Genomic DNA, 14,564 nt, shown 5'->3' with positions numbered 1-14,564 from the left:
CTATGTACCAAGCATATGGACTTAGTAGTTGGATTTTCTATTAGCCATGTACGAGTGGAAAATATTGTTTCGTTTCTCTATAATGTTTCCTCTTAGTGAAAATGATATTTGCATATTGTCGCTTTTCGTATCAAATCAATTAAACATCATAAATGTGTTATTCCATCAATATCTCCTATATTTTTATGTTTAAAAATTCTATATAGTTTACCATGTAAAGTTTGGGACAAAGAGAAAATTTATCTATTGATGTCAAAACCATAAGAGTACATTTTCTTTGTTAACAGAAGAGTACCTTTTTCATGGTATAAATATGTAATTTTAATTTAAACATGTGTCATTAAAATTACTTATTCATCAATCATCATTAACTAATAATCAAACTTACAAAATAACTATAACTATTAAGTTTAGTTACCTTCCCAAAAATATATATATATGAAATCATTGGAAAAAATGTAATCATTCAATGGTTAAATTATATATTTAAGTTTAAGAATTACTTTTAAAAGATTGGAATTTGCTTTGGCTTTATAAATATTGTATATTTCATCAAAAAAATTAAAAACAACAATGGTTTTGCGGCTCTCTTTCTTTCCAACAAAATTGTGAAAACAAATGATTATTGAGCAAAATAAAAAAGGAAGCTAATTATTCAGAGCTTTGTCAAGACGTGCTTCGATGTGTTTCACGTAGTAGTTGTCTAACTACTTATGGTAGCTAGCTTCTAACGATGGACCGTCTGTAATCTCAATATTTTTAATCATTTAGATAGCGAGAGAATTGATATATCATTTATAGAGTTTGATTTACCAAGGTTTTACTTTGATAGAAATTTGACACTAAGGTTCGATCTAGTATAGATTATCTCACGATTTGTCCTTAAGAATGGATCGTCTAAAATTCTAATATTTTAAATCATTTTACCGGTGAAAGAATTGATTTACCACTTATACTGTTTGACCTACTTAGATATTTGACCTATTTATGTGAAGCTTTTAATACAATTTAACAACGTAACTTAAAAAAAGGAAATTTACTAGGGAAACCCATATTTTAGGTTTAATTACTAAAATGATATACTAAAAATATGAGTTATATGAGTAATATTTTGGTCTAAAATGTCCTTTATTTGTTTTGTAAGGAAAAATAATATTACACGAATGCCATTACTATTTAATTCTAGCATGGCAAAAAATCAATTTTATTTACGAAACTGCCACTCCGGTATTTTGGTCGAGTTTGATAAATCTGTGCATCCTGTTGTGTCGGATTTATTGTGTACGACAGATTTGTTGATCCACCATAATTTTTGTTAGGCAGACTTTTTTATACCACATAATTATTTAGTTTTAGTTATTACAGATTTTTGGATTTTCACAAATTATTTTTTCGCGACAGATTTGTTTTCGGTAGACTCTACAGACTTTTAAATAATTATTAAAATTTATAGATATATAAAAAAGTCTGTGACATATTTGTTTAGAAAATAGGAGAGTTTTTCTGTTTTGGTAACAGATTTATTATTTCACAATTAAAACTCTCGTGTTGCCACATTTTATTCAACAAAAGAAAAAGAAATTTAATTATGACAGAGTTGTTATATGTAATGACAGATTTTATTATCTTGTTGGTAAATCCGTCGTTTTACAGCAGATTTTCTTTTAAAAAATAAATTACTAGACAATATCATAGTGACAACAGATTTGTTTTTACTAATGACAGTTTTGTTTTTCTGATCCTAAGCATAATAGATTTAATCATGTAATGTTATGCAAGATATGTTTATTACTAGAATAATCTTTTAAGTGATGATAGACTTTTTGTTGATAGATTTGTTTTTCAAAATTTGAAACATCTCGTTATTATATTCTTATCATCTAGTCCCAAGTAAAACCAAAATGTTGATCAACTAAAAATGTTTCTCGGTTTGAGAGCATGGGTAAACCGGTTTGATTACATTGGTTTACGACAGACTTATAATTGCTTACAGTAGATTTGTTTAATTTATTTCCATATTTGATGTTTAATGCATTAAATTGACAATAAAGAGTATATTCTTTTAAAATCAAAATTTTCGATTTTTCCTTATTTTACACGATCTTTTGATTGCGCGTCCTTTTGTGATTTTATATTCTTAATTTATAATTTTAAATATAATCTTAATTTATATTTTTCAATTTATATTCTAAATTTATAATTTTTAATATTAACAAGATCCAGTTTTTTCGGGATCTTCTTCATTGATATTTTTTAATTTTTTAATTCATAATTCGTTTTTTTTCTTCTTAAAATATGGTATTAAGGTTGATTAAGGTCAACAGGTCTTTTTACTTAAAATTGGAGTCATTCTAGTTAACCATTGCCAAGAGGAGTCATTTTAGTTATTTTTGTTAAAATTAGAGTCAGAGCAAATTTCAGTAAAAAAAATACTTAGAATCTTTTTTACTTATTGCCAATATATTTTAAGCTGTGACTAAAAAATCTTGTTAGATTAAAAATGAAAGAGAAAAGTTGTTTTAGTTCATTTATCTTAGTTTTCTTCCAAGCATGTGAAAATGAAAGGAAAATAAATTCAATCCATATTAAAATATATTGTCCAAAAAGTGTTTTGTCTTATATAATATTGTCCAAAGATGAAAAGTCTTCCTTCTTTGTGTACATGAACTGAGAGTAAATTACAATAAAATAAATTAATTTATTTCTTTTACTCTCATTACTCTAAACCTTTTATTTTTCTTCATTCTTAATTAATCTACATTATTCTAACACTTTTAAGCTCAAGTTTCACCAATCATAACCTTAGTAATCTTATGGTACAAATAGTTGTCTAAAAAAAATTAAGGTAAAATAAAATTAGTAAAATAAATAGAAGAAATTAATTTTCAATTTTTTCTTCGCTATTTAGTGGAGAAAATTTTCTTTGATAATTTTCTTATTTTATTTCTCTAACCAATGCATGTAGAGGTAGAATTGTTTTTTTCTCTAGAATGTTTCCTCTAAAATTACCTGTTGTGACCATATAGTTTTTTCATCATGAAAATAAAGACCTTTGGTTGTCGAATAAATCTCAAAATTAGCATGCACATGTGTCATCTTAAAACTATTTTCCATTCTGTTATCCAATCCATTAAACACTATTAAATGTGTTACTCCATCTATATACCCAATTTTCTATGTTCAACAATCACTTATAGTTTTACAAAACATAACATTATCTAAAATGATTACCTTTTGATGTCAAAAACATAAAATAAGAGGAGTACATTGCTTTATGCATAAATATATTACTTTCATTTTGAACATGTGTTATTAAAATAAACATACATTAAATTTTTAATTTATATATCAATCATTATTAACTAATCATTAAACTTAAAAAATAATTATAACTATTAAATTTAGTAACCCTTTTCAAAGTATGACTTATATGATATATATATACCAAACTTGTTATACATTAAATCATACCCAAATATAATGGTTATTGAACATAGAATTTATACAAAATAAATCTAAATAATATACAATCACTCATTATTCAATTGATTAATTTATATATTGATGTTTAAGATTTTAACTATAACTTGCTTTGGCTCTATAAATATGCAATCCCAATGATTTCAACAAAATTGTAAACATAAACACCTCTTTTGTGTGTCTCTTTATGTCCAACAAAATTTCAAAAACATTTCTGATCAATGATCGAAACAAATAAGAAAGCTAGTTGGTCAGAGCTTTGTCCAGACGTGTTGCGATGTGTTTTCGAACTATTGAGTTTCTCGGATCTTAATCGAACTAGATCAGTTTGTTCATCGTGGCACTCTGCTTCGAGACACTGCGTCCCAACACAAAATCAGATTCCATGGCTAATTTTATTCCCTCGAAACAACGTCAATAACAACAACAACAATAGTTGTGTGTTGTTTGTTCCAGATGATAGAGATAGTCTTTACAAAACCAAAGATCTTGGTGTTGGCTTTATGCTGAGTAATTGTCTAGCTACTTACGGTAGTTGGATCCTAATGATGGATCGTCTCTGTAATCTCAACATTTTGAATCCCTTAACCGGTGAGAAGATTGATCTACCACGTACAAAGTTTGATCTACCAAGGTTGGAATCTAGTGTAGCATGTCTTTGGATAGACGAGAAAACAAAAGATTATATAGTTGTGTGGAAGATAAAAAACTCTTTAGTCTACGCCAAGAAAGGGAATCACACGTGGCAACAAGTTTTCTCTATGAACGAAGAACTATCCGTAGAACAAATTGTTTACGAACACAAGACTCAAAAACTTTACGTACATTTTAATGATTCTACTTTAAGTATTTGGCGTTTGTCTAGAGAGGATCCACATGGTGTTTTTGAAAATTATATTCCATTTGACTTTGTTTTTCAAGACTTCCTTCCGGATAGAAGAACTGACGAAGAGTTATATGTGAAAGAGTATATTGACACGAGGCTAAACATTGCACTAACAACATCTGGAGAACTCTTGAAGGTAGCTAGTGTAGTGCAAAAGTCCAAAAGATGGCTCTTTCGCATCTACAAGATGAACTATATCAAGCGTCGTTGGGAAAGAATCGAGTCTTTGGGCGATGAGGCATTGATCTTAGATATGGGTATTACTATTGTTGCCAAAGACATCCCCGGGCTCAAGAGAAACTCAATTTATATTAGTGGGTTTGATTATGGTAGAAAACATCTAGACCATATATTTATCTTTGATCTTACAACCCAAGAGAGTGAACCTTTGCCATATTGTGTTTCCTCCTCCAATGATTTCTCTGATGCTCGATGGTTCTTCCCAAGTTTCAGTCAATCTCCTTATTAGATTTATTAGATGACTATGTGCATCAGAATAGGGTGGTGGGACATCTTTGTATAGCCGTAAAAAAAAACCTTCATTATAGTTGAACCCAAAAAATATACCATTATAATTTTGGTATAATTTTGTTTCAAAATTGCCAAAGTATGTTTTGAAATAAACTTTATAATAACAAGAATTCTAAATAACACTAATTTCCAATATTCAAATCATTGTAATAGGTTCTTGAGTTGGTTTTCTATACTTTTATTTTGTTTAATACGTAGTATTGTTAATATGGGCTACCCGGCCCGTTAAGGCACGGACCCGTTTAGGTCCGCAACCGTTTAACAACTTTTTTGAAGCCCGTTTACTTTATACCCGTTTAAGCCTGTCAAACTTTTAAAAGCCCGTTTAGGCCCATCTGAAAAAAGTTTTACCTGATTTTTTCTTTTGACCATATTTTGAGATTTAATTTTGTTTTAGAATTGATAACTGAAATATGAAGCATTTGAGAATTGATTAAGTCCAAAATATAATACATCTCTAAGATATTAAAAGTATTATCAAGAAAACAAAAAAAAATATGAAACATACGTGAAAAATGAAAGTATGAAACTATCACGTCCAAAAGACCAAAACATTTAAGAGTGATTTCCAAATCATGAATAACAAAATATAAAACATTACGTCTAGATTTCCAAATCATCATTGTTTGACCGAACGCTTGAATCTCTGTACCTTGAACCCTCCACTGCTGAAGTACTCCCTACATTTCTACCATCTTCATTACCAATTTCATCGTTGACTTCGATGGTACCTACAATTTAAAGATTTCATTATTAGTTAAAAATTCACTTAATTATATAATTAGTTAAAACAGAGTATTATCTTTATGATCTTCAGATCCTCGTAACCAATTACGAGTGCAAACTAGAGCTTGTACATTCCTTGGAAGTAGTCGGTTTCTATATGGAGTCAACACTCGAGATCAAAGAGTGAACGCAGATTCCGAAGCTACGGTAGTGATGGGGATACCCAGCACTTCTCGTACCATATAGATGCTAAATAACCAAGTGTATGATGGTTTTTTCCAATAGCTCAAAATATCCAAATCGAAAAATACTTCATCTCTAATTTTGGCTCATCTAAATAAATACCCAAATGTGTCTTTGTGCTTCTCACACCAACTCCGATACTTTTTTCAAGTTCAAAGAGATCCTGAAGATTCACATCAAGTTAGTTATAACAAAATATTGCTTATAAAATTATAGTATAGTAAAGAGAGTAGTACCTACATTATCGAAATCATCATCAAGTGGAGACTCAGAAACTAAGTCATATGGAGTTGGAGTTGTTGTGACACCTAAAGAACGTGTTCGCGACTTAGCTTGATAATCTGTGTAGAGCATTACCAGTATCTCTCTAAGCTCTCTTTTTTCAACTTAGAAGTTGATGGATTATTTTTTCCATAATCCTTTTCAAGCATTCCCAATTTCATCCTTCTAGTTTCAAAGAAGATTAAGAACTCAAAGATATATAAGAATTACTCTCTTATTGAGCTTAGGAAATAACTCAAACCTAAACAATCTCAAAGTCTTAATCACTCTAAAACTCATATGGTTCACCACAACTTTGGGACTCATATATATAGAGATTTAAAACCAAATAACAATAGGATTAGGGTTAGATAACTCCTAACTTAACTCCTAAGATATCTCCTTAAGATTTAATCTAATCCTATATATAAATAACTTATAACTTAAGTCATTATCTTCAAGCTTACTCCAACATTCACTCTTTTAAGCTTGAAGTCTTCATTTGACAAGTCTTGAACTCCAATGAGATCTCTCATATCCTTGAACTTGATCTTCGCGAGTGCCTTGGTTAGTATATTCGCTCTTTGCTTGACTCCGGGAACATGTTCTACCGAGACTTGACCATTCTCTACACACTCTCTTATGAAATGATACTTGCGATGAATGTGCTTGCTTCTTCCATGGAAAACTGGGTTCTTTGTGAGTGCAATCGCGGATTTGTTGTCAACTCGTAATGTAACTCTCTCACATGGTGTTCCAATAACTTCAGCAAGCAGGTCTTGAAGCCAAATGGCTTACTTGGCTGCCTCTGTAGCTGCCATAAACTCGGCTTCACAAGATGAGAGAGCTACAACTTGTTGTTTCTGTGAGCACCAACTAATAGGACACTCATTTAGGTAAAACACATGCCCTCCGGTACTCTTACCATCGTCCGCGTCTACACTATGGCTAGCGTCACTGTAACCAACTAATCCAGTCTTATCGCCTTTCTTAAATACAAGACCGTAACCCGTAGTTCCCTGAAGGTACCTCAGGACTTGCTTCAAGGCGGCTCCGTGAGATTCTCTGGGATCTTGCATATACCTGCTTAAGACACCAACGGAGTAAGAGAGATCTGGCCTTGTGTGTAGTAAGTACCTTAGGCAACCAATACTTCTCCGATATTGTTGTCCATCAATGCTCTTCTCATCAAGTGCTTTTGATAGTTCTAGACCAGAATTCATAGGAACAAGAATTGATTTACACTCATTAATTCCAGCTTCTTCAAGGATCTTTTTAGCATATCTTTCTTGTTTTAAGATGATCCCGTCTTCTTCTTGTGTGACCTCAATGCCAAGATAATATGTGAGCCTTCCCAAATCGCTCATTTCGAAGTTCTTTGACATTCCTTTCTTGAAGTCATCTATCAGTTTTGGACTAGAACCTGTGACAAGTAGATCATCCACATAGACTGCAACTATAAGAAGATGCTTACCCTCTTGTTTCCGATACAGAGAAGGTTCTTTAGAGCACCTTTCGAATAACAACTTCTAAAGAATCTCATTGAGCTTAATGTTCCATGCACGTGGAGCTTGGCGCAAACCATAGAGAGCCTTATGCAGCTTGTAGACCTTCTCTTCACTTCCCTTTGTAACAAAGCCCTCCGGTTGGGTGACATAAACATTCTCCTTTAATTCGCCATGTAGGAATGCAGTCTTGACGTCTAGATGATGCACTTCCCACCCATTAGATGCAGCAAGAGCGATGATGAATCGAACTGTCTCAATGCGAGCCACTGGAGCGAACACTTCATCAAAGTCTACAACATGTTTTTGCACATAACCCTTTGCAACGAGTCTTGCTTTGTGTTTAGTTATGTTCCCATCAGAGTTTCTCTTTATCTTGAACACCCACTTCAGCCCTATTGGTTTGATACCGACGGGTAGAGAGACTAAGCTCCATGTTCTGTTTTTTATTATTGACTTGATCTCTTCATCACACGCATCACGCCATTCTCTGTATTTATTTGCTTCCTTAAAATCCCAGGGTTCATCATTAATCAGAAGCAGAAGTCGTTCACCCTCAATTTCAGCCAACAACACATAATCATTTAAGTGTGCCGGTTTTATGACCTGTCTTCCTGAGCGTGTAAAGACTGGTACATCATCGCTGTGATTGGGTTCAGGAACACTTGGTTCATCAAGACCGTCTTCTGCGTCTTTATTAGTTGAGTCCTCTGCTTCATTTTCTTCTATTTCTTCTGAGGTTTCGTTCTCAACTTCTTCGTTATTGTGAAACTCTGTTTGAGCAAGAGTAAACATTCCTGGTTCTTTCTGAATTTCAATCAATTCAGAGTTAGCCCACTTCCAGCTTTTATTCTCATCAAACACTACATCCCTGCTTACTATGATTTTCCGCGTGGTTGGATCTAGTAATGTATAAGCCTTGGAGCCGGTTTCTGTTCCGAGATAGACTAGAATCCTCGACCTCTCATCAAGCTTTCTTAGGTGTGGGAATTCAACTTTGGCATAACTCACACAACCAAACACGCGTAAGTGTTCAACATTTGGCTTCTTTTTCTTGAGAGCTTCATAGGGCGTTTGGTTGATAAGAGCTCTTGTTCCCACTCTGTTAATGAGATATGTTGCATGTCTTATCGCTTCTCCCCACAAGTAATTTGGAACACTCATGTGTTTCATGATGCTTCTAGTCATTCCCAACAAGGTTCTGTTTCGTCTCTCAACTACTCCATTTTGCTGAGGAGTGTAAGGCGCGGTGAGGTGCCTAATGATTCCTTCTTCTTCGCAAAATGTCTGAAATTCTTGAGATAGGAACTCGCCTCCTCTATCTGTTCTGAGTGTTTTGATTTTTTCTCCGGTTTCTTGCTCAACTGTTGCTTTAAAAGTCTTGAATTTTCCGAATGCTTCACTCTTCTCCTTTAAAAGAAATGACCACATGAAGCGTGAGTGATCATCAATTAGAACTAGTATGTACCTTCTCTTTGCAGCTGTAGGTGGTGAAATGGGTCCACACAAGTCTCCATGGATGAGTTCTAGAATCTGAGAAGCACGATAAGTAGTAGCTTTCGGAAAAACTTGTCTTGCTTGCTTCCCAAGCATACATGAAGCACAGATCTCCTTCTCCTTTGGGGCACTAGGTATTCCAATCACAAATTCTTTTGTTACCATTGCCTTTATGGTCTCAAGATTAATGTGACCTAATCGAGCATGCCACTTTGTTAAGTCGTTAAGTGCTGCAAGTTGTAAACATTTAGTGTTTTTGACTTTTAGCTCCACTCTGTACAGTCTGTTCCTCGATCTTGTTGCTTTCACCAACAGGTTACCATCACGATCATGTAATGTCAGGTAGTTGTCCTTTAGTCTCACGTCGCAGCCAGCCTCAGTAGCTTGTCCCAAGCTTATGATGTTGCTTTTGAGATCGGGTATGTAATAGACATTTGCTAGTGTCTTTGGCTCTCCATTTTTGGTCAAAAACAATATCGATCCTTTGCCTCTTATGTCAATTCGTGAATCATCTCCGAACTTAACCTTTCCAGTGACCATCTCATCGAGTTTGCAAAACCAATCACGATTCCCAGTCATATGATTACTAGCACCATTGTCTAAATACCAAGCTTTGTCAGAACATGCTTCATAAATCTCTAGATTCATGTTTCCCTCGTTGAGATACACTACTTCATGCATCATAAGAGACTCCACTTCATCATCATCATCGTCTTCAGCCTCTTGTTGCCTTTCTTGGAGCTTGATTAACTTCAATAGTCGGTCTGGACAATTAGAGGCATAATTTATCACAGCGATAACAAGTAACCTTAGAGTGATCTCTCTGCTTATAACCAACTCTTCCTCTGCCTCTACCCCGACCACGGATTTTTCCTCTTCCTCTGCCTCCTTCTTGAGACATGTAATGAGAACCCAAATCTACATACATTAATTTACCTTGGTCTTCTAGTTAATCATCGTCATCCCATACTTTGTCCTCATAGGTCTTTATTCTCCCTACTATGTCTTTGAATGTTGTGTTCTTGAGGTCTAGAACTTGCTCAAGGGCTGCAACTATATGAATATACTTCTTTGTTGGTAGGCTTTTCAAAAATTTCTTAACAACTTTTGTTTCTTCAATATCTTCTCCCAAAGATGTTGATTTTGTTGAAATTTCTGAAAGTCTCCCTGCACATTCATCAATAGTTTCATTGTCCTTCATCTTGAGTTTGTCAAACTCTGCCATAAGAGTTTTTAGCTTTGCTTCTTTGACTCGTTCTGCTCCAAGATTCCTAGATTGAATCTTATCCCATACTGCCTTTGAAGTCTTCAGTTTTCCGACTTGAAGAATAAGTGACTCCGGAATAGATTGGAAGAGAAGGGCTCGGCTAGGTCGTTTTTCTCTTCGTCCTCTAATCCAGGATCGATTGTTCCCCAGACTTTATGCACTCGTAGTGCAGCCTCCATCCTCATACACCATACCGTATAGTTTGTGTTATTCAACATCGGACATTGAATAGACGATGATCCTCCTCCATCTTTTGATTTGTTGTTTACTGCAATAATCTCACTCATGTTTTCAATCCTTTGCTTTGATCGAAAACCTGGATGCTCTGATACCAAATCTAGTTTCAAAGAAGATTAAGAACTCAAAGATATATAAGAATTACTCTCTTATTAAGCTTAGGAAATAACTCAAACCTAAACAATTTCAAAGTCTTAATCTCTCTAAAACTCATATGGTTCACCACAACTTTGGGACTCATATATATAGAGATTTAAAACCAAATAACAATAGGATTAGGGTTAGATAACTCCTAACTTAACTCCTAAGATATCTCCTTAAGATTTAATCTATTCCTATATTTAAATAACTTATAACTTAAGTCATTATCTTCAAGCTTACTCCAACAATTCTAGGACCAAAAACTGTTCTCATAGCTCAATTCTCCATACTTTTGTGAAATACACAATAGAAGTGGGATAAAGAGAATCTAAAGTTCATCATTTTAAGTTTAGAATCTAACCTTACAAGTTACAAATGAAAACTTTTGAGATCTCTCTCCGTCACGACCGAATGCCCTAAGCCATTAAACAACAGATATAATCTCAATATATATATATATATATATATATATCAAATTTTCAATCAAAGAAAAAATTGAAAAATCGAAGAGAGACAAACCAATCCAAATCGCTTATGGGTTCATGCAATAGTTCCTAAATTGATTGATGAAATTATTTCTTGAATAATTTCACTTTCACAACTTCAAGAAATCGAGATCATGGTCATGTGTTGTGTATGTCGTACCTAACCTTAAACGACTAGTTTTGTTTAGTGGAGCAAAACTAATTAAATGGGCTACCCGTTTGTATTTTTGCTTAAACCTGTTTTGTTATAAGCATAAATGGGCCCGTATTTTAAAAGCCCGTAAAATAATAGATTAAATAAACGGTTTTGGGTTAAAAATGTTACCCAGTACCCGTTTAGGGTCGCGGGCTTCAAGCCCGTTTTAACATCCCTGGTCATACTGCATATATATGATCTCTACTTTGTTCATATTGACATAGTCTTTCACCAAGATATATCCAATCTACAAAACTATCATTCACGCACTAATAGACCCTTTTTACTAACCCTTTTGTAAATTTTACAACAAAATTATTTTTATGAAGTTATTTAGAATAATCTACCAATTAGAGGTATGATATAGGTATAGGTGTTAGAGTCTTTTCTAGTCACTTTCAGGTTTTTGCACTTTAGGGATGCATTGAGAGTTTATGGAGTATTCAGAAACCAAACCAAGGAAATCAAGCTTGAATGACGAATTTGGATCTTGACCAAGGCAAGAGTGTTGACAGACACCCTCCTGATGTCGATCTACACCATTCGCGACCCAATAAGAAGTCTAACGCTATGGAGTTTTGAAGTCTCGAGAAGTTACCCCAGAAAATTTCTTTGTTTGCATTATTAGTCTCTAAATGTTTTTAGGAACTTATATATAGATTTTTAAGGTCATTGTTAAGACCAAACCTTTAGACATGTTTAAAAACCATATTCTAAGTTTTACTTTTGCTTTGGAGAGTTCATCAGAGATTTCAAAACCCTGTAGAGAAAAGATATTTTCTAAACTCTATTCTTCTTTTGATTTCTTTATGCAGTCTTATTCAAACATGTTTTTATTTCTATGATCATGTCTAAACAATCTACTTGTTGGGTTTAGAGTTTCTCCTTAGGGATTTAGATGATATAGATCGATAACATGTTAGGATTATTTTTAGAGTTCTTCATCTTGATTTGTTTTTAATGGTAGTTCTAGAGTAACTAACTAGAACTTGATCTAAGGGTAATAGGTAGCATTCGAGAAGGCACCTATTACCTGAACTATATCATAGATGGGCTTTAGTATTTAAATATGGATAGGTCTGATTTTTATACTTAAGTGAACTATCAAACCTGATCTTAGTGCATGTTTAGGGACTAGTGATTTACAACTAGGGTTGGGATCCCTAGTTAATAGGTATAGTTAGTTGATGAAACGAGAGTTGGTCGACCAGACATTAGTTATTTGAGTTTTAGAACGGTTTGAGAACAATCTTAATCATAGCTAGATCTATTAGTCATTTATTTCCTGATAATATCCCTAAAACCGAAGCTTTAATCATTTGAATTTACATCAATTAAACATGCTGCTTGCTTTCTTGTTTTCTTTTACTTTCTAATACCTATTGATTTAGCTTAATTTTGAGACTACAACCTTCTGTGTGAACAAAAGAACTTTGTGAAATTCGACCATAAAATACTGCAATAGATCTTTTATTTGAGAGAGTGCTTGAGGTTAATTTGACTGACATCAAATTTGGCGCCGTTGCAGAAGTTCTTGGGAATGACCATTAGGTTTTGTTTAGAGTTTTTGTCTAAATTTTCTTTCTTTCGATACCAACGCGTTTTTTGTTTCTTCTCTCTCTCTTGTGTTTCAGGTGCATGTCTAGACTTACAACTCGAATAACATAAGATAAGGACCTAATCAACCTATCAACACTTGATTTGAGATAACTAAAATGCACCAACCACAAAGCTCAGAGATTAACATCTAAGGTTAACGGACAAATCAGAGCTAATGAAGAATGAGTTTTGAGAGATGATGATGGACAAGCCTATAATGTCACTGGACAGAGACTAGATGATCACATAATCATCCATGATGAGGATCAGATAATGGAGCAGGTGCAACTCAACGCGCAACTCGTTGCTCGCAACGTAGACGTAGGTGTCAAGCGATACCAGATGGGTGTCGATCGACACCCTCAACTTCTTGACGGATCAAATCGAGTTGACCAACAAGCAAATGTGCAACAACCAGGTGAACCACGACGTACTCTTAGGATTTCAACAGGCTTGACATGTTCTATGCTAATCGATCAGCGATCGTACCACCCCCATTCTAGAGAAACGACTACGAGCTCAAGCCTACCTACTTTGCTATTGTCAGACAACATCTTTTCCATGACTTATCTCACGAACAATATATGGATCATATCGCGCGTTTTGAGGATTTTGACGCCTTATTTGTTGGAACTTCATAGAAATTTAATGATAATTTAAATGTTAAAAATTTATTGATATTTTTTCTTGTAAATTTGTGGAAAACTTATGATTATTTAATTGTTGGAATTTTATCAGAAATTAATCGTTGAAAATATGTTGATATACTAGATTTTAACCCACGGTACACCGCAGAGACAATTTATTTTTTTAAAATCAGTATATATAAAAGTTTGTAAATTATATTTATCTATAAAATATTTTTATTTTATAATTTACAATTGTTATTAAGTAACGTCCTTCCAAACCGTTCCGCCAAACCCGTCCCGTAAAAAAACCCGCGGTACACCGCTAATTTAAATATATAATTAAAATAAATATTTTACGGGATTGCAATTGTATTTTAGTTTGTCAAACAAATTTTTGTTTTAAATAGTTGTCGAAATCTAGTTCAAATTTTGGAGAAATAAAATTTAGTGAATTGATAAGAAATGTATTTAGGTACATTTTGCTCAATTTAAGGGATTGCAATTGTATTTTGGTTTGTCAAATATTTTTTGTTTTAAATAGTTACCAAAATTTACTTCAAATTTTGGAGAAATCTGCGTGATATATGGGATTGAAAGATATTTGGAATGTTTTTGTTTGTTAATTAATTTATTGCAAAAAAAAAACAATAATTAAAAAGCTAATGACAGCCATTGTAAATAAGTTCCTACTCCAGGATTTATTTCACAAAATTGCTGTAAAAATGTATATGTAGATTCTACTAAGTTTCTAAACAAAATGTCTCATGAACCATTTATCAACTTTTTGTTGAAATATATTTGTACATAATTTTAAAATATAAAAATATTTTAAAATTACGAAATAAATAATAAAAATAAAAATAAATAATAAAAATAAAAAT

The 14,564-nt window shown here is 33.1% G+C and overlaps 1 protein-coding gene and 1 pseudogene across 2 annotated transcripts; one reads left to right on the top strand and one right to left on the bottom strand.

The window, feature by feature from the left end:
- Positions 1-3,701: 3,701 nt before the first annotated feature.
- On the top strand, positions 3,702-4,835 carry AT2G05970 (F-box protein (DUF295); the record flags this gene model as incomplete). The annotated part of the gene is made up of 1 exon (NM_126610.1): positions 3,702-4,835. The coding sequence occupies one exon, from the start codon at positions 3,702-3,704 to the stop codon at positions 4,833-4,835; it is 1,134 nt and encodes a 377-aa protein (NP_178654.1).
- A 676-nt stretch (positions 4,836-5,511) lies between these two features.
- AT2G05960 lies at positions 5,512-10,683 on the bottom strand (annotated as a pseudogene; the record flags this gene model as incomplete). The annotated part of the gene is made up of 1 exon: positions 5,512-10,683.
- Positions 10,684-14,564: the final 3,881 nt, after the last annotated feature.

Source organism: Arabidopsis thaliana, chromosome 2, assembly GCF_000001735.4.
Source record: "Arabidopsis thaliana chromosome 2, partial sequence".
In the NCBI taxonomy this organism is placed as follows: domain Eukaryota; kingdom Viridiplantae; phylum Streptophyta; class Magnoliopsida; order Brassicales; family Brassicaceae; genus Arabidopsis; species Arabidopsis thaliana.
Note: the sequence above shows the minus strand (reverse complement) of the source record. Positions and strands in the feature narration are given on the sequence as shown.